The sequence below is a fragment of the Eschrichtius robustus genome, chromosome 1 (genome assembly GCF_028021215.1).
Source record: "Eschrichtius robustus isolate mEscRob2 chromosome 1, mEscRob2.pri, whole genome shotgun sequence".
In the NCBI taxonomy this organism is placed as follows: Eukaryota; Metazoa; Chordata; class Mammalia; order Artiodactyla; family Eschrichtiidae; genus Eschrichtius; species Eschrichtius robustus.
Genome location: NC_090824.1, coordinates 137256802 through 137280950, shown reverse-complemented (window position 1 = coordinate 137280950; position 24149 = coordinate 137256802). Strand labels below are relative to the sequence as shown.

Genomic DNA, 24149 nt, shown 5'->3' with positions numbered 1-24149 from the left:
AGATATTACATTTAAATACGGTAAAAAAAATAGTTTAGAACATATTTTTCTTAGGAATGAATGAAAAGTCTTCACACAAAATATGCTATCTCCACATTCTCAACTATTCTGATTTTCTAATCTAGCTTCTTTAAGAAAAGAGAACTTATAATTACACACACACAAACACACGAGTACTGGCAAGATTATGTCCATTACAGACTAACAGGACGTGTGTGGGGGGGGTTGGGAGGTGGGTAGGTAGATGGACAGTATTTAATAATGCCCTAAAATACAAATATTCCAAGTGGGCTCTGGACCTTTCCTGTGAGGAGAACTTGGGTCAAACCTTCCTCACCATGGAGCCTTTGGGTGGTGTGAGAACAACAGCAGGGTTAATAAATGCAGAGCACAGCCCGATGGATTTTCTGGTCACATCCTAACAGCAGCCAGAGAGCATGGATGCATTCCATGGAGCATTTATGGGCTCACTAGCACCAGTCTATGACAATTTTATTTAATCATAAAAATATAATAGTAGTCAAATCTTTTTGTAGTTTCAGTTTACTGCTTTCTCAAGTGAAATAAATGGTCTCTCAGATTTCTTTTACTTTCATCTCTCTGCTCTAAGTACAGTAGGATAAGGTTCCAATTAAGGCCCATTAAATGTTCACGTTGATTCATGTGAGGCATTTTCCAGTTTCTTTTCCTAACACAATCTCAGTGTACCTCTGAGTTATCTCTGTGGTGTGTTTTCAGTTTAGCCGTTGCCCATATAGAAGAGAATTATTCGGGTGTGAGGTCTCCCTTCCTCCTATTTCTGCAGCCCAAAATGGTGAGTAGAGATTCTCCTTCATTGCATTCCAGACAAGCATATGTTTATCACCTGTCAGGTACATCCAGATGAACTACACATGCCCCTTGGGAAGGGGAGCTGGCAGCTGGCCAGAGCAGACTGACCCTCCCAGCCTCTCTTCGCAGCTGTGCTGGAGCAGCACGGTGAGTGGCAGCCCAGAGACCCCTACAGGGGGACCTCCTGGTGCTTCTACATCTTTTGGGTCCACGGAGACACATAGAGTTCTCTTCAGTTTCTCAACAGATGGGGACACACGCTCTGACGACAGAGATGGCCTAGCTAAGGTGATATCAAGTGTCAGAGCTGACTGAGTGGATACTCCAGGGATTTTCCCACTAAGAGCAGGGAATGTGGAGGCTGACAATGATAATTTCAATAACATCACAGTCAACACTTGCTCCCAGCCAGGCAATGTGCTAACACTATGCGCATGATCAAATTTAATCTACACAACAACCCTATGAGGTGTTATCAATGTCATCCCCACTTTATAGGTGAGGAAACTGGCACCAGGAATGTAAGGGGTTTGACCAGGATCACAGAGCTAGTAAGTGGTATAGTTGTGACCATAACATAGGTCACCTGGCTCCAGAGCCCATGTTCCTCTCATCATGCTACAGAAACATACTACCAACTCCTTAAAACAGAGACCAGCCCACGGCTACCATGACAGAACTCCTGCACACTAGGGTCTCTGATGAGGTGTGCAGCATCTGACGGCAGACCAAAGGTGCATAATCCCAAAGGAATTACATACACATGAAGAGATTTAAGAAAAATATTTTAAAATCCCCTCAGGAAACTTGCTATTAAATGAATGATATGGTGATTTGGGGGTCTTTAAGTGTAAATTTTCCCACAGTGTGTGCTTTCAGAGTGAGGCATACTTGCCAAAAAGCCTTTTTTTTTTTTAACCAAATCATAACAAGTCAGTGTAGATTTGCTGTGACAATGCCACCAACTTGATAAGCAAATACCCCAAAGATATCCACTCTCATAGCTGAGAGTCAAATAAACTTGGGGCCTACGTAATAAGGATGACATTTAACCTTCACAACAATCCTGTGAGTTAGGACTTCTTGGCTATATGTTACAGGTGGGGAAAGCGACACTCAGGGTAACCTGCCCAAGTTCATCACTCAAGTGAGAGGAGGGGCTAGGATGTGAACCTAAGTCTGCCTCCAAAGCTTTCTCTCACACACCGCTGTTTTCTCAAATGCAGGATTTGCCAAACCTTAAGCACAGTGGTTTCCTTTGGATCTCAGAACTACTGGCTCCAGCAAAAGCAAAACTAAGAAGTTTCTTTTAGAATAAATTCAAAGATAAATAACTTATAGTGCCAAAGAAATGGCTCTTAAATTTTTAGCTAAAAGTCAGTTCAGGAGGTTTGGTCACTAAAACAGAAGTGCTGTATCCTTCAAAATCTGGGGCCATTTTATCCTTTTCTGCAGTATTATGCCTAAGAAGAGATGTATTATCTCAACATCCAATAATTCATTCAACAAATATTAAGTAATTGGTATGTGCCAGGCACTGCTGTAGGCACTGCAGACAAAGGCTCTGTTCTCAAGATACTAACATTCTAGCAGGATGGGGTGGGAGCGTGGAGACAGGCAAAATAAATAAATGTCAAGGGCGGGTAATAAGTATATGAATAAAAATAGAGCAAGGTAAAGGGGAAACAGTAACCATGGGGCTGATACACTATTTTAGATACTGTGGTCATGATAACATGACATCTGAGGAAAAAACCTTTGAAACTCCCCCACCTCCCAAACCATGCTGATTTCTGAGGGAAAAGATTCCCAGGTAGAAAACAGCAAGAACAAAGGTTTGACATGAGAGGTGTGTTTGTAGAAGAGCAAGGAGACCAGCATGGCTACAGTGGAGTACTTGCGATTACTGCAATTAGAAATGAAGATTATTAAATTCAAGTACTTATGTTGGTCTGGACATGACTTCCCACTTCACCTTAGAATTATATATTTGTCCTCCATCAGAGCTGGAAGGGCCCTTGGGAGTACCCAGCCTAACTCTGGGTAAAGCCCAGAGAAGGGCAGTGACTTGCCCAGCATCACACAGCTGTACAGCTGTGAAAGGACCCAGCTGTCCTGACTGCTGCACTAGTATTTGTTCCTTGGTGCTGGGCTTTTCGTGACTGATGAGGATCTTATGTAAGATTTCCTACCTCAGGAGAGGTGTTTTCTCTGTGATTACAGATTAAGTCTTTATAGTCTATCTCAGTGATTTATTAAAAAGGTCCCTCTATGACCAAACACCAAGGCAGGACCAGAAAAAATTAGATTTACCACTGGTCATGAGTTAAACTTTGACAAAATATTCCTTCTGGCCTCATTTTCCACCCCATTAGAAGATTTCCAAGTGAGCAAAGGATGACTGAGGATTGTGCACACACCTGACCTGGCAGTAGGGTTCAGCTCTGGACCTTGTTCACAGGATCAGGGTTTGGGCACCTGGGGAATAGGGTGCTGACAGTTTATTGCTTGGTTTCCCCTTGTGCGTTTTCTGCTGCTCTGCCCAGTCTTGGGATGGAGCTCAGAAGGAGATGATTAACTTCATGGCATCTTGCAGCTAAACTAAGCCCTCACAATGACCCTACTCATGCTCTTGGTCTCACTTCCACTGCTGAAGGAGCTCAGTGGGTTCCCAACTTTTTATAGGAGAGTGGAGATGAAACTATGGTTAGCTTTCAGTTTCGAAGTTTCAGTGTTAGATTTCCTGACAGCAGTTATTTTACTGGAGTGTTCTGAATCTGAGTTCCCCCAAAATGAGAAACTGAGAAGACTGGTGAAGGAAGGATAGTTTACCTGTACAATCGTGTTTTTTTCCGATCACTATGCCAGAATTATGAATTCAGCCTACTGCTGAATCAGGTGTATTATTTAGTGCCATAAAGATGATGGTAACAGGGCCATCAGGGATAGCAACAGCTGCCTTTCTTGAGCATTCACTATGAGTGAGGGCCTTTATTGTCTCACTTAATTCACACAACAATGTGGGAAGTAGTGGTATTATGTCCTCCATTTCACAGATGAGGAAACCGAAGCTCACAGTTCTGTAACTTGACCAAACCAAGGTCACAGTGCTAGGAAAGAACAGAACACGGATTTCAAAGCCAGTTGACTTCAGAGCCTATGGTCTATGTCACGGAGGCGTGACATCTGACTTTTAGTACTATCAGCGATGAAGTTCAAAACCTCAACTGCTGACTGACTCAAGACGTGAATCCATTCAGGTGCCACCTTAACTATCGCTGTATCAGCCACAAGCAGGGGGATCCATGGGATTATTCGTGAGCCATGAATTAGGACACAATCCCGTACAAAGGGGGAGAAGAGTGTTCCTTTCTCAGTTAAGTGCTACAAGTATACCTGGCCAATGTTAGTCTTGGGTGGTGAAGGCTTCCGTCTGAGAGCTCAGTGGAGGCTCCCTTGCGGAGGCTGCCATTTACTCCAGCTGATTCCCTGGCAAGGCAACCACTGGGTCAAGGAGGGAGCTCCTTATAACCTCTCAGGTAGTTTTTGGAGTTAAAAGGTACTTGGTACGAGCTCATGGTACTTCAAACTACCCTTGTGTTGGAAAAGAGAGATGAGGACACCAAAGATATGAGGGAAGTAAAAGGCATCTTTTATTTGGATTCTGTGACATTGGTGACTTTTAATACAAGCAGCCAAAACTGCTAACTGGCAAATTTCTCCATTCTAATATCAGCCAGGTCACTCACTAGAAGTCTTAGAATAAATCTTTAGGCAGGGGACTTCTCTGGTGGCGCAGTGGTTAAGAATCCGCCCACCAATGCAGGGGACACAGGTTCGATCCCTGGTCTGGGAAGATCCCACATGCCGCGGAGCAGCTAAGCCCATGAGCCACAACTACTGAGCCTGCGCTCTACAGCCCGCGAGCCACAACTACTGAGCCCACGAGCCGCAACTGCTGAAGCTCGTGTGCTTAGAGCCCATGCTCTGCAACAAGAGAAGCCACCGCAATGAGAAGCCCACGCACCGCAACGAAGAGTAGTCCCTGCTCACCGCAACTAGAGAAAGCCCGCGTGCAGCAACGAAGACCCAATGCAGCCAAAAATAACTAAATCAATACTTTAAAAAAAATCTTTAGGCAGAAGTTATTTTTAATCAGGAAATTTATTGTTCTACTTTTGGGAAAACCCCATAGTTTTCTTTGGTGCTGTAATATTAAGAGCAACTCCAAAATGGTTATACTGTTGAAGTTCTTCGGCTCTTCCTTAGACATGATACATTTTTATTTTGTGAAAGGAACTGTATCTGTCACACAAAGAAAGAAAATACAGAAAGCTGACGTTTGTGTGACAGCTAGAGAATAAGCTGCCAACACTGGAAGAACAGAAAGGCCTTGAATGCTGGAGTTTCCACTTTGAGCCCACCATAGCAGACTCCATTCTTGGACTTGGATGGGGCTGGGGGAGTTTACCAAAGGGGTGTGACCTAGGACCATCTGCCTTTGAGAAAAACAAAGAGTAAAGTAAGAATGTGTGAGCAGGAATTAGGCCACCTCTGAAAGTTCTAAAGGCTACAACGGAGCTCTGGAAAACCGCCACTCTTAAAACACAACTCTGTGTCCCTCACTTGTAGATGGTATACAACTGGGAAACTGCCCTGTTTTTTGTTTGCAGGGAAACATCTGAGGTGAGTATAACGGATACATTTTAGGACCGTTTAGTCAATTAACATTTGGATTGTCTTATTAAGCCATCAAACTACAAAAGACTTGGAAAGCGCATGTCACACAGCTCAGGCAGAATCTAGTTTCAAGAGCTTCACTGTCCAGCTTACTCGCAGGTTCTGATCTCCCCAGACACATTCAGGAACCTTTGGTGCAGTGCCGAGAAGATGATTACATGATCTGCATGACTCTCTACAGAGAAGCTGATGGGGGGAGGGTGGGCCAACGGGATCCTTCCTCCTTTCAACTATCACAGGAGACTCGGCTCTGATAGCTGGAATCTATGGGGTCTTTCCAAATGAAAAAGTCAGTCACTAACTACAATGAATATGCAAAGGTGCTTATTCCCAATACAGTAATATGCAGGCAGTCAAATCATCTGTCATTCAAGTTAATTTAATTATCAGACCACATTTAATTATTCAATGTAAAATGTAAATAAAGTGAAGGTCTGACAGCCCATACTAATTATGTTCATTATAATAATTAAATGGGAAGGAACGTAGAGTCATGAAAGTACCGCAAAAGACAAGGAAGCTTTTGATTAAAAAAAAACATTTTAATTAGAAACTGCAGCCCTATAGGAAACAGATGATTGGTTCTATCAAGGATGGGGCATTACTTTTATTATCCAGGTTTCTCTTCTAAAGTCATCTTTAGTATCATGGGGCTCAGTCCTTCCAGTTAATTGACTAAATGGTGGCAAATAAAAAGTGCCAATCCTTTATGCAAAGCAGTTTCCTAATAAAACAGCCTTAGGCTGCAGCAGGAGTTCAGGATCTCCTGTCTTATAAAGACACAAGGTGGAAATAAAGAATCCTCTGTGGACAAACAGGCGCTGCAAATTAACATGACTTCTGCCTAATGATACGGAAAGATGAAATGAATTGAGCATCATAATTTCTCCTCTGAAATTTCTCTGATTTAAAGAAAGTGGCATGAGGTTAAATAAATTCACTTTCACAAGAACAGAAGTGAGGTGGAAAGGGCACTAACTGGACTGCCAATCAGGAGGTTGGGCTCTGCCAGTTCTTGCTTGGCAATTCCTTTTCCTTCTCTGAGCCTCAGTGTCTCCATCTACAGTATGAGGGAGCCGGACTAGGTATCTCAGGGCCCTTCCAGGATGAAGGCTCCATGAAACTGTGATTGAAACTGGAATGAGAGCTTAAAACTGCACTTCCATATCCCTCAGCAAATGCTCACTTGGCAAATTACTGGGTTTTGGAGGGAGCAGAAAGGGGATTTAGAATGAAAATAAACAATCAACTTTTTAGTTACAGAAAACTCCCCAGTTCTACTGGGATATGAGCAGTTATCATTCAGTAAGCTTGAGGCTATTTCCCCTACCCTTCCCTTGCCATGCAGCCTGATGGGCGTGGAGCCCAGCCACGGATGGTGAGCATGGCTGTTTGGTGCAGGTGAAACGACTGTGGCTAGAGACGGCATCACACAGCAAGGACAATGACATCTCACCTGTAAGTCTCTGCTTGTGAGTGTCTGCCAATGGACCCCCTGTATTAAGATAGGAGAACCAAGGTATATTCAGCTTTTAAGGATGAGCTGCCATGGAGTGGGCAAGCAGCTCATGAAGCCATCTGGTACTGAAAGAATCTGGAGTAGGGCAAGGAGGATCTAAAAAACCACAATATGTCTCCATAAGATCAGAATGCTGGTCTGTGGTTCTAATCTCAGCCTTTAAAATATCACAGACTCACAGAGCTCAAAGGAGAGATGATCTAGGACAATTCTAGATCATCCTAGATCATCATTTAAAAAAAAAAAAAGGGCTTCCCTGGTGGCACAGTGGTTGGGAATCTGCCTGCCAATGCAGGGGCCACGGGTTCGAGCCCTGGTCCGGGAAGATCCCACATGCTGTGGAGCAACTAAGCCCGTGAGCCACAACTACTGAGCCCGTGTGCTGCAACTACTGAAGCCCATGCACCTAGAGCCCATGCTCCACAACAAGAGAAGCCACCACAATGAGAAGCCCGCACACTGCAACGAAGACCCAACACAGCCAAAAATAAATAAATAAATAAATTTATAAAAAAACAAACAACAACAAAAAAACACAACTTTTTTTTGGTGGTAAAATATGGATAACATATAATTTACCATTTTAACCATTTTTAAGCCTACCATTCTCAATGGCATTAAGTACATTCACAATATTGTGCAACCATCACCACTATCCATTTCCAGAGCCAAGCTATTGGGTTGGCCAAAAGGTTTGTTTGTTTTTTTCCATGAGATGGCTCTAGTAGCGCTTAGTTGTCTTTAACTTCATTCGAAACAATTTTGTTAGATTGTATTGTGACAGCTGTCATATCAGAGTGCATTTTAAAAAAAAATTATCAAAATTGGTGGATTTTTGTATAGTCATTTTAATATTGAAGATGGAAGGAAAAAAGCAACATTTTCGGCATATTATGTTTTATTATTTCAAGAAAGGTAAAAACGCAACTGAAACACACAAAAAAGATTTGTGCAGTGTATGGAGAATGTGCTGTGACTGATCGAACGTGTCAAAAGTGGTCTGTGAAGTTTCATGCTGGAGATTTCTCGCTGGACGATGCTCCACGGTCGGGTAGACCAGTTGAACTTGACAGCGATCAAATGGAGACATTCGCTGAGAACAATCAACATTATACCACGCGGAGATAGGTGACATACTCAGAATATCCAAATCAAGCGCTGAAAATCATTTGCACCAGCTTGGTTATGTTCATCGCTTTGATGTTTGGGTTCCACATAAGTTATGGGAAAAAAACCTTCTTGACCATATTTCCACATGCGATTCTCTACTTAAACACGACGAAAACGTTCTGTTTTTAAAACAAATTGTGATGGGGGATGAAAAGTGGATACTGTACAATAATACGGAACAGAAGAGATCGTGGGGCAAGCGAAATGAACCACCACCAACCACACCAAAGGCTGGTCTTCATCCAAAGAAGGTGATGTTGTGTATATGGTGAAATTGGAAGGGAGTCCTCTATTATGAGCTCCTTCTAGAACACTAAACGATTAATTCCAACAAGTACTGTTCCCAATTAGACCAACTGAAAGCAGCACTCGACGAAAAGTATCCGGAATTAGTCTACAGAAAACGCATAAGATTCTACCAGGATAATGCAAGACTGCATGTTTCTTTGATGACCAGGCAAAAACTGTTACAGCTTGGCTGTGAAGTTCTGATTCATCCACCTTATTCACCAGACATTGCACCTTCGGATTTCCATTTATTTCGGTCTCTACAAAATTCTCTTAATGGAAAAAATTTCAATTTCCTGGAAGACTGTAAAAGGCACCTGGAACAGTTCTTTGCTCAAAAAGATAAAAAGTTTTGGGAAGATGGAATTATGAAGTTGCCTGAAAAATGGCAGAAGGTAGTGGAACAAAACAGTGAATACATTGTTCAATAAAGCTCCTGGTGAAAATGAAAAATGTGTCTTAGTTTTACCTTAAAACCGAAGGAACTTTTTGGCCAACCCAATACCTCTTTGTATGGTCAAAAATGCTCAAGCCTCAAGAGGGAAAATGATTTATCTAAGATCCCACAGCTAGTGGGAGAGCTGAGGTTAGAACTCAGGCCTTCTATTTGCTAGATTAGGGTCCATTTTGTGCTCATAAAACACACTCATTTACACTTTCCCAGGATCTTTACGCGTCTTCCCCGCATAAGGCACACAGATATGTCCCAGAAGCATTCAGAGTTGCAGAATGGCAGCTTCTCAGTGTACTGTCTAGGTAAATGGGCATCATCTTCTAAACCCTCCACCCCTGCCCAAGAAATACTTCAGAGATCACTGGTAGAACGGGCCGGTGATACATCTAATTTTCTTAAGCAATGTGAAATGAAAAGAACACTGAGCTGGGCTTTGCAAGACCTGCGTTCTAGTCCTGGTATTTTAGCAATTCTTTGTGTCATTTCAGGGGGCTTATTTCACCTCTCTGAGTCCCGATTCTTCACCTGTCTGTGAGGTGGGAGTAATTCCTCTGCCTACCGCCTCAATGAAGTGCTAATGAGGTCCAAGAGACCACAGATGGGGCAAGCAGTATAAAGAATTGTACAAATACCAGAGGTTATGCTTTAGAAAAGCATCTCCATAAGGTGCAATGTCTCAGTGTTTGACAATTACTCTCATTTCTATCAATTTCTGATTTCTTCTCTACTTTTTGTCATATTCTTTCTTTTCACAGATTGTTGCATTTCAGCAATTGCCTGAGGACTGAACTGACTTCTCTGACCTTCTACCTTCCACCAAATCAGAAGTGGATGTCCAGTTAGGATTCAGTCCCTCTGGGAGGCAAGGTGTCGAGAAAGGAGGTCTGGCTTTTTTTACTTGTCTAATTTCTTCCTCTCAACAATTACCTCTAAACCCCACAGCTTCTTCCCCAACTGAGAAGCCATAGGGTCTCTGTCTCCTCCTTGTATTGCTTACTGCTCTCTCTGCCCATTTAATCTGCTTTCTTCCTGTCCCAACATGCCCAGTCATTACTTTGCCATCAGGTCCACGTCAGTTGTAACATGCCATTTCCAAATACCAGTTCCTCCGACCCCATTTCTCATTGACTCTGGTGAGCCCAGAGATACTCAGAGTGTGTGTTTTATCTATAGGAGAGGATTAGTCTGTGATCTGGCATCAGCAGAAAATCTCTCTGAAATCCTACACAGTTCTGAGTTCAGTAAATTCATCACAACAGAGTTGGTTTAAGCAAAGAGTTTCAACCATCCCTAAACATGGGTGTGCTGAAGAAACTGAACTTTTTGCTGTAGAACTGTACAGCAAAATATTATCACACACACAAATTACTTACCTCTTTATAAGTGCAGTAGATAGTGTCATGATAAATGGTAAATGACTTAACAGGAAATTGTGAGGTAAACCATGGGCTGTCTACACAAGATAAAGCCACTCAGCCATTAAAAACTGTATTCACAAGGAAGGATTATGATATAATGTTAAGTGTATAAAGCAGGATAGGAGTGTATATACCATATGACCTCAGCTATATAAAAATATTCATAGAGGGCTAGGGAGTGGGTGAAGTGAGTGAAGGTGGTCAAAAGGTACAAACTTCCAGTTATAAGGTAAATAAGTTCTGGTGATGTAATGTACAGCATGGTGACTTAGGTTAACAATACTGTATTGTATATTTGAAAGCTGCTGAGAGTAGATCTTAAAAGTTCTCATCACAAGGAAAAAAATTTTAACTACGTGAGGTGATGGCTAACTAAATTTACTGTGCTAATCATTTTGCAACATATAAATATATCAAATCTTCCACTGTACACACTTAAAAATAATACAGTGTTACATGTTAATTATATCTCAATAATATTAACTGGCAAAAATATTCACAGAAAAGAGACTGTAAGGAACCTGCCAAAATGGTAACAGTGACTATCTCAACAGTGAGATCAGGAATCTCAACAGTGAGATCAGTGATTCCTCCTCCTTCTTTACACTTGCCTATCTTTTTCATGATGAGTAAGAAACACTTTTGTAATCAGAAAAATAAAAACAAACTTTTAGAGGGAAATGAAGTGCAATTTAGTAGGTCAAATGGATACACATGAAGAAAAGAAAACCACACAGGAGATTTCGCTCAACTTTCCTTCCTTGAGTAGCTTGTAAGAGACTCGTGAACCTGCTGGGCTTAGTCCGCAGAAAGGGCAAAGCATCAGTACCTGAGAGAGCACTGCGTGAGTGCTCCTGTGGCGGGAGGTGAGAAAGATCTACCTTTCTGGCAACGAGGTCTGCGAAAGGGGAATTTTTCTACGTATGACGCTTCTTCTGGCAAGGGTCCACATTTTCTACATTTTAATCATGGACATCTTTCTAGAATGGACTTCATATTCCTCAGCCTTCTTAAAGGGAATGCACAGAACATACATTTTGCCTCCATGCTCACTGAGGGTCCACACTGGGGCATCAAAAATCATCCAGGGAAATAAAATACAGGGCTTAGTGTCCCTTTGAAACCAGATAGCTACAATTTTTTTTTTCTTTTCTTTTTTGGCCGTGCCACGCGGCATGAAGGATCTTAGTTCCCTGACCAGCGATCAAACCAACGTCCCCTGCAGCGGAAGCGCAGAGTCTTAACTGCTGGACAGCCAGGGAAGTCCCAGATGGCTACAATTTCTGAGGTCTTGTGCTTGTCTTGTGTTTTCCTATCCTCTTTCTTCTTATCAGATAGGCAGTTTCAGCTCTTAGTGTGTAGTTTCTCACCTTGTATTTGGCTCTGGCACTACAGCTATCTCCTGCCCTTCTTCCGCCCTGGTCTAGTTTACTGCAGGCTAATAAACCTAGTAAGCACACTTATTAGAGAGTTGCCTAAAATAAAAATTAGTAAGCTTAGAGTGAGGGTTAAGGGTTGTTCATAGGCCTTTTTCTCAGCTATAATCCACATAATTAAGGTTGCTGAATATGAGGCTTTAGATAAATGAGGTAGTCAGGAATTACAATTTGATATGTTAGTTATGCCATAACTCTGTTTTTAAAAATAAAGATAACAACCTAAATGGGAAAAGAATTTGAAAAAGAATAGATACATGTATATGTATAACACTTTGCTGTACACCTGAAACTATCACAACATTGTTAATCAACTATAATATAAAATAAAAAGTTAAAAAAAGATAAAGTGCTTTATTATTGTTATTTTTAAAATAAAATCTGTAACACAGATTTCCCAACTTTTTAAAGCAACAGAACCCTATTTACAAATGAAATCTTGCTCAGAAACCAAATAATCAAAATAGTTAAAAGCAAAACTACTCTGGGTGATTCAAGGGGGTAAGGCCCAAGCCCTGCCTTCTCAGGCTCCCCTCCAGCACCATCTGGCACCCTCTTAAGCACCTAGGCAGAAGCCAAAGACCAAGAGCAGTTTCATAAAGCACCAGACTAATGCTATAATATTTGCAAAGTGACCCAAGTTGAAAGATGTAATCTATTTCATTAAAACAACAACAAAAAAATATGAATAAAGCATCAGGATCTACGTGGTAAGGGAGTAGATGCTTCTGTGTGGCTTAAGAAGAATATTTTATTAAAAATATCTTATTTTTATAGCTTTAAGAGGAAGTCCTAGTGCTCGTCTAGCGCTGATCAAATCTCTTTGGAGAGAAGTCAGAGGCATATCCCTGGAGCCTGGTTAAAGGGCCCCACACAGGACAGATGGGTTCCAGCAGGCTAGCCTGCCTTTTCTCACTCCAATACCTCACACTCTCAGTGCTGGGGAAGCAGTCTGAGGAACTTTTCCTGTGCCTCTTACCTGGTTATCTGGGTGGTTGACAGTGAAGTAGCCCACACAGACGATGACCTCATGAAGGAGGCTTTCACAGGAGACGTGGCTGCAGTGGCCCAGTAGGGAGCTGGCGATGTGCCGGAATGCAAGGGACAAGCCCTCTGCCCCTACAATAGACTAACAAAGACAAGGAGCAGTTAGAACTCCCCAGCCCAGGGACAGCCAGGGCTGCAAATCACAGAACATACCTGGGCCCTGTGCACCTTCTGCCATGATGCCAGAAAAGGATATGAAATTTCTAGAGCACTGTGCTTAACAGTTCAGTTCAGGGATTCCTGCTCCAATAAATGACCATAATAAATGCAATGTTTAAACTGGAAAAAAAAAAAAAAAAACGACAGAAAATAAAGCATAGCGGACCAAATGCCTGTACTATGTGGATCAAGACACTATTCACCTAAAGCACGGGTATTTATCCCATTTTTAACGAGGTGTTTTTTTTCTCATTGCACAGTCTCACTGTAGAAAATTTGGAAAAATATAATAATACTAAAATTCACCTGTAAATCTACCATTTAGCTAACTTTCAATACTTTTTTTTTTTTTCTGAAGGAGAAAATATTTTCTTGTATGCAGGGATAAAAATACAATTCTAATTATTTACTTATGTTCAAATAGAAAAGAAATATAAATAACAATTAGTTATTATTCAAATAGCTCTAGAGCTCCCAAAGTAATGTAAAAAACCCAACAACCTCCCCCCGCCCCCCAAAAAAACCACAAAAAACAAACCATGAAGCCCCCTCAGCTATGAGGCTTCTGGGATCCTTTCTTGAGACAGTCAAAGGGCTGTTGGTGGTGGGCGACGCGGGAGGAGAGCCCGAGTCTGTCTGTGCAGCCTGAAGCGTCTATTTAATAAACATGTCAAACAGACAGAGCGACAGGAGGGCAAAGGGGAGAGGCGAGGCCCACAGAATGCACTCGCAGCCCACACTGGAATGAAGCACCACTGCCAGCCTGTGGGAAAAGGCAGTGTTTTAAACTCATCTCTTGATTTGAGGTCTTGGCTGGCTTGAACCAGGTCAGATACGTTGCAGCTTGGAAGTTTCAATGAATTCACTCTGCCTAACAGCCGGGGAAACACAGTCTTTTTAATAAATATTGTTGAAACAAAATTACTACTAAATTTTAAGAGTGCCTTCTGTCTCCGTTTCATTGCACTGAGACAAAATGTTTTTCAAGCCCCAAAGAGACTTCAGGAGGGCCCTGCTCCTTTAAATCAAGTAGTGACACCTTCTCAGCTCAGCCCTTATTTAATTAGTTGTGTCCAGCTTGCTGTGACCCAGTGCCCTCTGTTTAACCTTCACTGATAAGAGCAGGTCAAGGGGCATGTAAGTTTGAATATAGAAATTAAACCAATTTTTCAAGGAAACTATATTTCCTTTTTAGCCAGAATTAATTGCCAAGTCAGTACATTGATTTGTTTCTTGAGACCACCTTCAATTGTAAAAACTGTCAAAGTATATGCACTATACGATATCCGGGATCTCAAGGCCATCTGTGCCAATACGAATTCAGAGTGAAATCAGACTCTTTGCTGAAGGGAGAAAAATATTTTGACAGCCTTATTAGTATATAATGAAATGGAACCAGTTAAGAAAATATTCTAATGGATAACCTTTTGTTACTACTATGTGATGAGTTCTCACACAAAACAATCACGTAGGTTTACGGCTTCAAAGAAGGGTGCAGAAGCACTGGGAATGCTGCATTCGAAACCTAACCTTTTGATTCAACATCTGCAAGATGGTTTGGGTAAATTCTTCACCTTCAGAATATGAGTCAGTCCACATCTCCTGAGGGCCTACTATGTGCTAGCTAGCACAGTGCCTTTATGTAATCTCATTTAAACCTCAGACTTGTGAGGTAAGTGTTTTTAATCTCTATTTTACAAATGAGAAACTCAGTCTTAAGGATTCAAATGACTTGTCTAAGGTCATACAACTTGGTAGTATGATGGCTCAAAGTCAGGTCAGTCTGACTCTAGACCCAGAGGTCTTGATGAGGAAGCTTCTCCATAACAGCTCTACAGAGATGCATTCTTTTTTAAAAAAATTTATTTATTTATTTATTTACTTATGGCTGTGTTGGGTCTTCGTTTCTGCGCGATGGCTTTCTCTAGTTGCGGCAAGTGGGGGCCACTCTTCATCGCGGTGCACGGGCCTCTCACTATCGCGGCCTCTCCTGTTGCGGAGCACAGGCTCCAGACGTGCAGGCTCAGCAATTGTGGCTCACGGGCCTAGTCGCTCCGCGGCATGTGGGATCTTCCCAGACCAGGGCTCGAACCCGTGTCCCCTGCATTGGCAGGCAGATTCTCAACCACTGCGCCACCAGGGAAGTCCCGAGATGCATTCTTGTGATGCACTGGGACTCAAACCGTCAACATGTCTTACACTGTCTTGTCTAACTCTTCAGAGGGTCAGACCATTTATCTCATTTCAATTTTCTTCTTCAGTTCCTTCAATCCTCTCAGGCAATTCATAAATTGTTTCCCAGATTTTTTCTGAGCTCAGACCCGTACTGTACCTAAAATCTCTTTTCCTGTGCTTTATAAACATAGTTCCTGAAATCTCACTTTTGACAAGTAGTTTTAATGAACTAGAATATGAGTTTCTCTGACCGTATCTATCATAAAAATAATACTTTTCTCCTAAACTCACCCATTGCTTTACAATGCAAATATTGTGTATTTGTATGCTATTTACTTGAGCATTGCATGCTTGATCAGATGTCTATCTACATCAATGATGTCTATGTGGTCAGATGCTTTGCTTTAGCTTGCTCAACAGAGTGCAGTGGTTAGTTAAAAAAAATGACTATAAATCTTTGACAGTCCTCCCATTGAGAGATGGGGCCTATGTCTTCTCCTCTTGAATCTGGAAGGCTTATGACTGATTTAACCAATAGAGGATGGCTGACATGTAACGATACGACTTCTGAGGCCAGGTCATAAAAAAGCCATGCAGCTTCCGTTGGTTCTCTTGGAGCAGTTGTTTTCCAGAAGCTTCCTCTCAGGAAACTCCTACTGAGAACCCAGACACCACGATGTTTTGAGAAGCCCAAGTCACATAGAGAAGCCATATGTAGAGTCTCTGGCCAATAGTCCTTGATGAACCTAGTCTTTGAGTAATCAATCCCAGGCATAAAACATGAAAGTGAAGGAGCCTCCAGATAATTTGAGCTCCCAGATATTTGAGTCAATTTGTCCCTCTTCTCCATACTCCGCAACCCCAGTCATTCGAGCCCCTCAGCTGAAGCCCTACATCGTGGAGTAGTGACAAGCTACCTCCACTGTGAAAAGCCCTGCCTGAATTCTAGATCCACAGAATATGTGATCATAACGGTTGTTGTTTACCCCACTAAGTTTGTTTGTTTTTCAAATGTATAAAAGTAACTGGAACAGTAAGGTAATCATTGGTAGGTGTATTAAAGGACCTGATGCTAGAAATTCTAGGTATCTGGGTCCCTGCACACACTGATGAAGCATAAGAGAAAAACATGTGCTCGACTTTGGGCACCAAAAGGATGGCAGCCAGGAGGAAGGTCCCTGAAGGCTTTCCTGGCCCATGCACTGGTTAAGGGGAAAAAGATACCTGGGAACAATGTCTGGGGAGAGGATGAGAAGCAGTGATGGCAAAATTGACTAAAATAAGACAGGAGAGTCAGAACAGAGAACAGGAAAAGAAGAAAAAGCAGGAAAGAATTAAGAGAAATACAGAGTAACAGGAAGGACAGAGAAGAAAGAAGCAAAAGAAGTGTTAGGAACCAGCCGCAAAAGGACATTCCCCTGGGGAGGTGGGCCTCTCACTCTAAGAATGGCTCGAACTCTCGAGTCACCTTGGTGTTTCTCCTGGGGTTGTGGCAAAAGAGGCTCAGGTAGGGAATATATTCTGGGCTCGATACGGCAAGGAGCTGCAGAGGAGAAATCGTGGTTTCATCTTAGTTGGGCATGAAGGGCTCCAGAAATAGATTTTTGAATTTTCTAACATTATTGGCCATTGTGCCTAAAGGTCATGAGGGAGCAGGGCTGGTTGGAGTTCAGTGGTTCTTTTGAGTAAGGCTGCACAGGCTGTGAGTTCATGGAGGGCTGGGGGTAGGGCAGGGACCTGGGGCTCCCTGACACTCAGAGTGACTGATGGAATGAATGGCTGACTTAATGTAAATGCTTGTGTATGATGTGGCGACCCCTGAAGCAGTATAAATCCTGGTCAGAAGACCCATAAACCAGGAGCTCGGGAACATTTTTAGGTATTTGCTTTTCATAATCCCTGGTAACAGAAGAAATCACTCTAGTTGGACCTAGCTGATGGGTAGCCTGCTGGTCTCCATATTCTGAGGGCATAAAATTAGCATATCTTGATTTCTAAGCTGTTTCCAGACAGAACACAATGGGGTTGGGTCTTCATAAAACACAAATGTTACGTTCAACCCAGAGGCAAGAACCATTGGCATTCTCTGGAGCATTTAACCTCTTGTTCTAGGTGTGGCTGTAAACTCTCAGAACTTTACAGACTGTGTAGCTACCGCCTAAGGCTAGTTCAAGTGCTCTGAAAACTGAAAAGCATTAACCCTAAGGAAGAAATTTCTGTTCTTATGATGGATAAACTAACTCTACAGAGTTGAAAGATATTGAATCCAATGATACGACTTACTAATTTCCAGTTGTGAAGAGAATGACAGGAAGACAAGAACTGCACATTTGTCACCAGCTACAAAACAGAGGTGTTTCTTCGATCTTGCGATGGCCAAAGACCACAATTTTCATACATTTGTATCTCTATAACCTTTTTCCCTTTGAGCAAAGCAATTCACCTAAATTATGGGTTCATTATCTGCCAAGTTTGTTCCTTTTTTAATGAAATCACTTGACAGTTAATAAACTAAAAGGGAAAGTCTACTCCTTGGGGCTTGCTCTGTTCCAAAGGTTCAGTGTTTTTGAAAATTAAATTTCCTATATGAAAAACAATCTGTTTCTAAGCTGACAGTCTGGTGTTATAACATAAAGCAATTTTTCTTTAGCTATAAAAACTTAATATTTATAGGGGTTTGCACATTTAACTACACATGCACTTTACGTTGGATACAAGTCAGTTAAATCATTCATAGACAGTCATATCAATCAAAACAATTTACCTAATTTTGGTTGTGTTTATATAAGAAACCATTACTTTCCTTAATATTTAAATGTTTATGGTATGATAATGTCTTTTCTAAAGAAATCAAGACAGAAGATTTATAAGTAGCAGAATGGCATAGGCTTGGGGCCATGGGTACCAGTCCTGGCTCAGCCATGTGTAATCCTGGGAAATTACTTAACTGCCAGCTTTCCCACCTGTAAAATGGGTATAATAATATTTTGTAGGGTAGTCATGAGAATAAATAAGAAAGCATATGCAAAGCACCTAATCCAGTTCCTAGAATACAGTAGCTTAATAAATAGTATGTATTATTATTCCCTGTATTGTAGCTTATTCCTTATGCCCCAATCCAGGAGAAGAACCTCTCATCATATCTATACAAAATTATTAACTCTTGGCTGGTTAACCAATTCCTGGTACCTGAAAAGCAGGCAGATCAAGAGCTGCAAAGCTGTTGAAGAAACGTAAACTCTGAATGGCCACTTGGACTGTGTTCTGAGCGTAACTCTCCTTGGGACTAGAAGTGCCGGGGTCCGAGACTGTGCCATGGAAGAGGACACAGTAGAGCATATGCAGAACTCCAGCCAGGTCTGTGGCCTGAAGAGCAGCTGTCAGTCCTGTGGGATCTTGGCGATTATTGTCAAATATGCTGTGTGACCTGATAAAGAAACATTCAACTTTTTAAGAGAAATCTACTTAAAGGATGTTAGCATTTCTATAGGTCAAATGGAACATGACAAGCAGACCGTTAAAAGCAAACCATGTGAGTGGTGTAGTAAGGTAACAAGAAACCTCAAGGAGTAAATGCAGCCCTTCCCCCACCAAGTGCACTGCGGCCTGCCCTTTTCTCTGGCTGGGAGACCGGGCTGCTGCAGCAGTGGCAACTGAGTACTCTGCAGCCAGGCTGAGGCTGCTACCACCCTTTGCAGCCTAGATAGCTCCACTTTGTTTAGATTCCAGGCCTGGTGGAACTGGACAGAGTCCATGAGAGCTGTTGGGACTCAGAAATCAAAACACCATGGCTTCCTTTCTGGATACACAAGGGAATCTTCTCAGGGGAGGCAGTTACCGGGAAAGCAAGAGGCCTCAAAAACCCAGTAGTGTGTTGGTATACCGTGACAGGGAGACACTTCAACCGCTTTTGAAGGCACAGTTCCATCATCAAGGAGTACTGGCAGGACAGGTTGTAGGGGCCAGACTCCCAAGAACAAGCTAGTGCTGGATTAGCTTTGTACAAATCACCTTGAAGTTAGCTTAGCAATTGTGGCAGGCAGTATGGATGAGCAAGAAGCAATGGCAGTGGCAAATGAATTCCTCAAATCAATAGGAAAGGAAGGGTTTGCTAAATCCACCTCACTCTGGAACTCAGGTATACGTGAAGCATCTAGCGATCAAGAGCCTACAATTTTAGTAAATGTGGCTGCTAAGCATTCATTCACCCTTTTTGCCCCTAGAAACCATACCCAGGTTTCTCTCCCCTTCCCACAGCCAACATGCTTCAGGTGGGGCCCCATTCCTATTCACTCTGGCTCAAGGGTATGTAGGCCTAAGGTAAGGGGAACATGGAGGGAGATTCTTGTGCTGACATGCCTGGAAAGAAGCCCTCACTTTTTCTCCACAGGTTTGAATCTGAAATGTAAGGTCTGTAGCTGCTGCAGCCATTTGTTCTAACCACAGCACAAATCCTCAGGTCTCTGGGCTGTTCCAAGTGGGTCAGTCACCTTCCTTCATGGGACACAGCTTTTTCTCAGGAAGGGAAGTTACAAGTCTCTGCTCAGTGTCTCCCTTTAACCTGGTATGATCTGCACAAAACTGAGCAGAAGTGTCTTTATGTTTCTGCCACAGGATGATGCCCTTCCCTATTTTTAACACTAATATAGGTCCCTCCCATTCCTTTTTCTGTTGTTGTTATTGTTCCTTTCAGCTGGAATCTAGAATGGGAGAGAGGCATTAAAGATCTATGCTTATCTCATAAACTTGCCCAGAAGCACTGAAGAGATGCCACTAAGTAAATATGAATTTGCAAGTGCTGGCTGGCAAGTTTCTAGTATCTTGTCTAGTTTTCTAATCTATAACTTTTTTAAGGGATTATATTATTCATTCTAATTTGTTAGTTTCATCAAAGTATAGTTTTATTCGTAACCATGGTAAGCATTTATTTCCTGAATGTGCACTATTTCTGATAGTCTAAGAACGTGGGATGACACTTGTTCTCTTCTCAAGAAAGCAGGTCTTATGAAATACTATCATCTCATTTGCATGGCAGGACCTGCTAAGTACATTCACATCTTCCACCCCGCCTCATTTGTAGTTCTTCATAGTTGGTAGAGAAGGTATTGTTCTCCTCACTTCACACATGACGCAACCGAAACCCTCAGAGATTCAGTGAGATGTTTTAGGTCATAAACATTTGTCAGTGGCAAAGGCAGGGGTACTACCAAGAACTTTTGACTCTTTAAAGGCAGGGCTTTGTCCAAAGACCAAAACATCCAGGCCAAACAGGAGGTGACCTCTTCTTTTGTCTCCATGCCTTTTCTTAAATCAAATCTCGGGGTTAACTGAACACTGTTAAACAAAGTACACAGAGGTTGTAATGTAATCCTGATCATCACGAAGAGACACTTTCTGTCTTATGGGACTCAGTAAAAACAAAAGTTAAGAAATTATATTTATTTGCTTATAGGCACATCTGAACCTTTACACAAACTGTTAGCTAATGTCAGTTCAGTTCACCCTTCCTTCCTTCCTTCCATTATAGCCATGAGAGTTAGGGGTCAGACCCTGACTAAAGACGTGAGTAGAGATTAATGTGTCTGAGTTTATTATATAGATTCCAAAAAGGGGTCTGTGTTTGTTTAACAATGACTGCCTTTTAGAACCAATGACAAGTCAGAAGACATTTCTCCCTAAAGCTAATTTCTAATAGGCTTTCAGAACCTTGGGGATGAGTGACATCACTGCTGGTGACAACATTTTTTCTTCTTTGTGATTCAGAATGGTGACCTCCACTTTACTGCCTGTGTTGCTTTTAAACTGATTATTAGCATATTCAAATGCAGATATTCAGGAATATAGCTTTATTATTTAGAACACTTTGTAACAGTTAATCTTTGCAAGCATTTATGAAATGACATGAATTCACTGCTATTATTTCTTTAAAAGAATAAATTAAAAAAAACCCAGCAAGTGAAGATCATCAGAATAGTTCCTCTTCTCTCCACCCCACCCTATTTAGGAAAATACTAAACTATAAAATAACATAACTCAGGATCTTTTGCAATATTCTTCTGATGAAATAAAAATGTTGATTCAGAAAAATCAATTAAATTAGCATTCAAGAACTCAGATGTGGAAATGGTTCAAAAGGTATATTAATATTGCTTTGCGGAAAAGACAATTAATTTTAAAGTGAGCCTACAGAATATACAGGGTGGAGGGGAGGGGAGAGAGCTTGTCTGCTGCATTTGGCTTCCACAGGACTAATGTAGACCTGAAGGGACTTTAGAAAATGTTTACTTTTGATTTAGTCTGAAATACGGACAATTTGTCCTTGAACAGGCCACTGGCTCCTGTTGGTCTTAAATGTCAGCTATAATCACTTTAAGCCTAAATGTTTATAATAAAAAAGTAAAAGGCCTTATTCATATCAGGCACAGGTTATAAAGTTTTCTTTTTCTTTTTTTTAATAAATTTATTTATTTATTTATTTTTGGCTGCATTGGGTCTTTGTTGCTGTGCGTGTGGGCTTTCTCTAGTTGTGGCGAGCGGGGGCTACCCTTTGTTGCGGCGCATGGGCTTCTCATTGTGGTGGCTTCTTGTTGCAGAGCATGGGCTCTAGGTGCGTGGGCTTCAGTAGTTGTGGCACAGTAGCTGTGGTTCATGGGCTCTAGAGCGCAGGCTCAGTAGTTGTGGCGCACAGGCTTAGTTGCTCCGCGGCATGTGGGATCTCCCCAGACCAGGGCTCAAACCCGTGTCCCCTGCATTGGCAGGTGGATTCTTAACCACTACACCACCAGGGAAGCCCATAAAGTTTTCTTTTAAAAACACATTGAAGATATGAAAAATCAGATCTGAAATTTTGTATATTACACTTTAAGATCGCAATTTTACTGGATTTTAAAGTGTTTTTGTTTGGTCTCTAGGATTAGAGATCTTAGTGGTATATTCATTTCTGTTCATTAATCGCAAGATTCAATCAGGAAAAACTATAACTGGGCCATCAATACACCTGCACAGCTCTTGAAAACCCTACTTTGCTTAAAGGAGAGTATAGCTGGGCAAAAAAAAAAAAAAAAAACGCAGTAATTTGTGTGGGCATGAATCAACTGCCATCTGTTCCATCTTTGGTGTTTTAAACCACTACGTAACAGGCCTTATTTGGCCCAAAAAAACAGCTGTGACAGTCGCAGACACTATAACCCCCTTTCCCCATTTGTTCCTGGCTTGTTTGCTCTTGTATCCCTGGTCGCAGATTTCTGATTCGGTAACATCCACCCTGATCTCCTTCAGTGCCGGTATCTTCTAGATTGCTCTCCTAGTTTCTTGGATTTTGGCTTTGTTCCCTCCTTTAGATCTGGAATCCCGGAGGCATCTTATCAGAACCTCCCATTTTAGCCTCTGAATCCAGAACACTCCACCCAAAGGTCTGCATAGTGCTGGGAGTGGACGGAGTTAAGTCACTGTCTCTCCCAATGATGAATGTGAACTTCACTGTTCAAGGAGAAGTGAATTATTTCTTAAAGAGTTATTCCAGCTGTGGGCTCTTATGTACTGGGACATTCTTAGAAAGCTGACCTGCATCTAGTAGTATCATCATTTATCAGGCTTTGTGGTGAGCAAAAGGGACATGATTATCTGTCATATATTCTCTATTTAAAAAGCCAAAGTACCTGTGCTCCAGCAACAGTGACCTGTGATGTATTACAAAATCAAGGAAGACCAGACCCCTGTCCTATAGAAGGTTACAGTCTAATAGTGGCAGGCGTGTGCATCAGTTTCCTATTGCTGCTGGAATAAATGATCACAAGCTAGTTGTTCAAAACAACACAAATTTATTCTCTTAAAGTTCTGGGGGTCAGAAATCCAAAATGTCTCACTAAGCTAAAATCAAGGTGTTACCAGAGCTGTGTTCCTTCTGGAGGCTGAAGGGGAGAATTTATTTCCTTGCCTTTTACAACTTCTAGAGTATGGTTGCTCCTTGGCTCCTGGCCCCTTCTTCCATTCTCAAAGCCAGCAGCATAGCACATTCAAATCCCTCTCTAACACTGACTTTCCTGCTTCCCTTTGAGATTACATTGGGCCCACCTGGATAATCCAGGCTACTCTCTCCATCTCAAGATCCTTAACCATTTCTGCAAAATTCCTTTTGCCATGTTAGGTAACACATTTATAGGTTCTGAGGATTAGGATACAGATATTTTTGGCAGGGCATTATCTCCCCCCACCCCTAATTTTTTTTACTGTGGTAAAATACACATAAAATTTACCATCTTACCCATTTTTAAGTTTATAATTCAATGGTATTAAATTCGTTCATAATGTTGTACAACCATCACTACCAACCATCTCCATAACTCTTTCATCATGTAAAACTGAAACTCTATACTCATTAAACAATAACTTCCTATACCTTCCTCCCCCTGGCAACCACTATTCTACTTTCTGTCTCCATGATTCTGATTACTCTAAGTATGTCATATAAGTGGAATCATCATATAGTATTTGTCTTTTTGTGACTGGCTTATCTCACTTAGCATAATGTCCTCTAGTTTCACTCATGTTGTAGCATATGGCAGAACTTCCTTCCTTTTCAAGGCTGAATAATATTCCATTATATGTATATACCACATTTTGTTTATCCATCATCCACTGATGGACACTTGGTTTGCTTCTGTTTTAGCTACTGTGAATAATGCTGCCATGAACATGGGTGTATAAACATGTCTTCAAAACCCTGTTTTCAATTCTTTTGGATATATATCCAGAAGTAGAATTTCTCAATCATATGATAATTCTATTTTTAATTTTTCGAGGAATTGCCATAACATTTTCCACAGCAGCTATACCATTTTACATTCCCACTAACAATGCACAAGGGTTCTAATTTCTCCATATCCTCACCAAACCTTGGTATTTTCTTTTTT

At 41.6% G+C, this 24149-nt stretch overlaps 1 protein-coding gene across 6 annotated transcripts in view; it reads right to left on the bottom strand.

Annotated features, from left to right (window-relative positions):
- SCAPER (S-phase cyclin A associated protein in the ER) overlaps nucleotides 1–24149 on the bottom strand; it is a 489933-nt gene that overhangs the window by 18470 nt on the left and 447314 nt on the right. For 5 of the 6 annotated variants that reach the window (XM_068556227.1, XM_068556251.1, XM_068556235.1 and 2 more), the window contains 2 exons: nucleotides 18427–18664; nucleotides 12836–12985 (listed from right to left, as the gene is read on the bottom strand). In XM_068556227.1, the coding sequence (XP_068412328.1) occupies nucleotides 12836–12985; nucleotides 18427–18664 (388 nt within the window). Of the gene's footprint in view, nucleotides 1–8062; nucleotides 8927–12835; nucleotides 12986–18426; nucleotides 18665–24149 lie in introns of those variants that run through there. The other variant, XM_068556256.1, reaches the window with a different exon arrangement.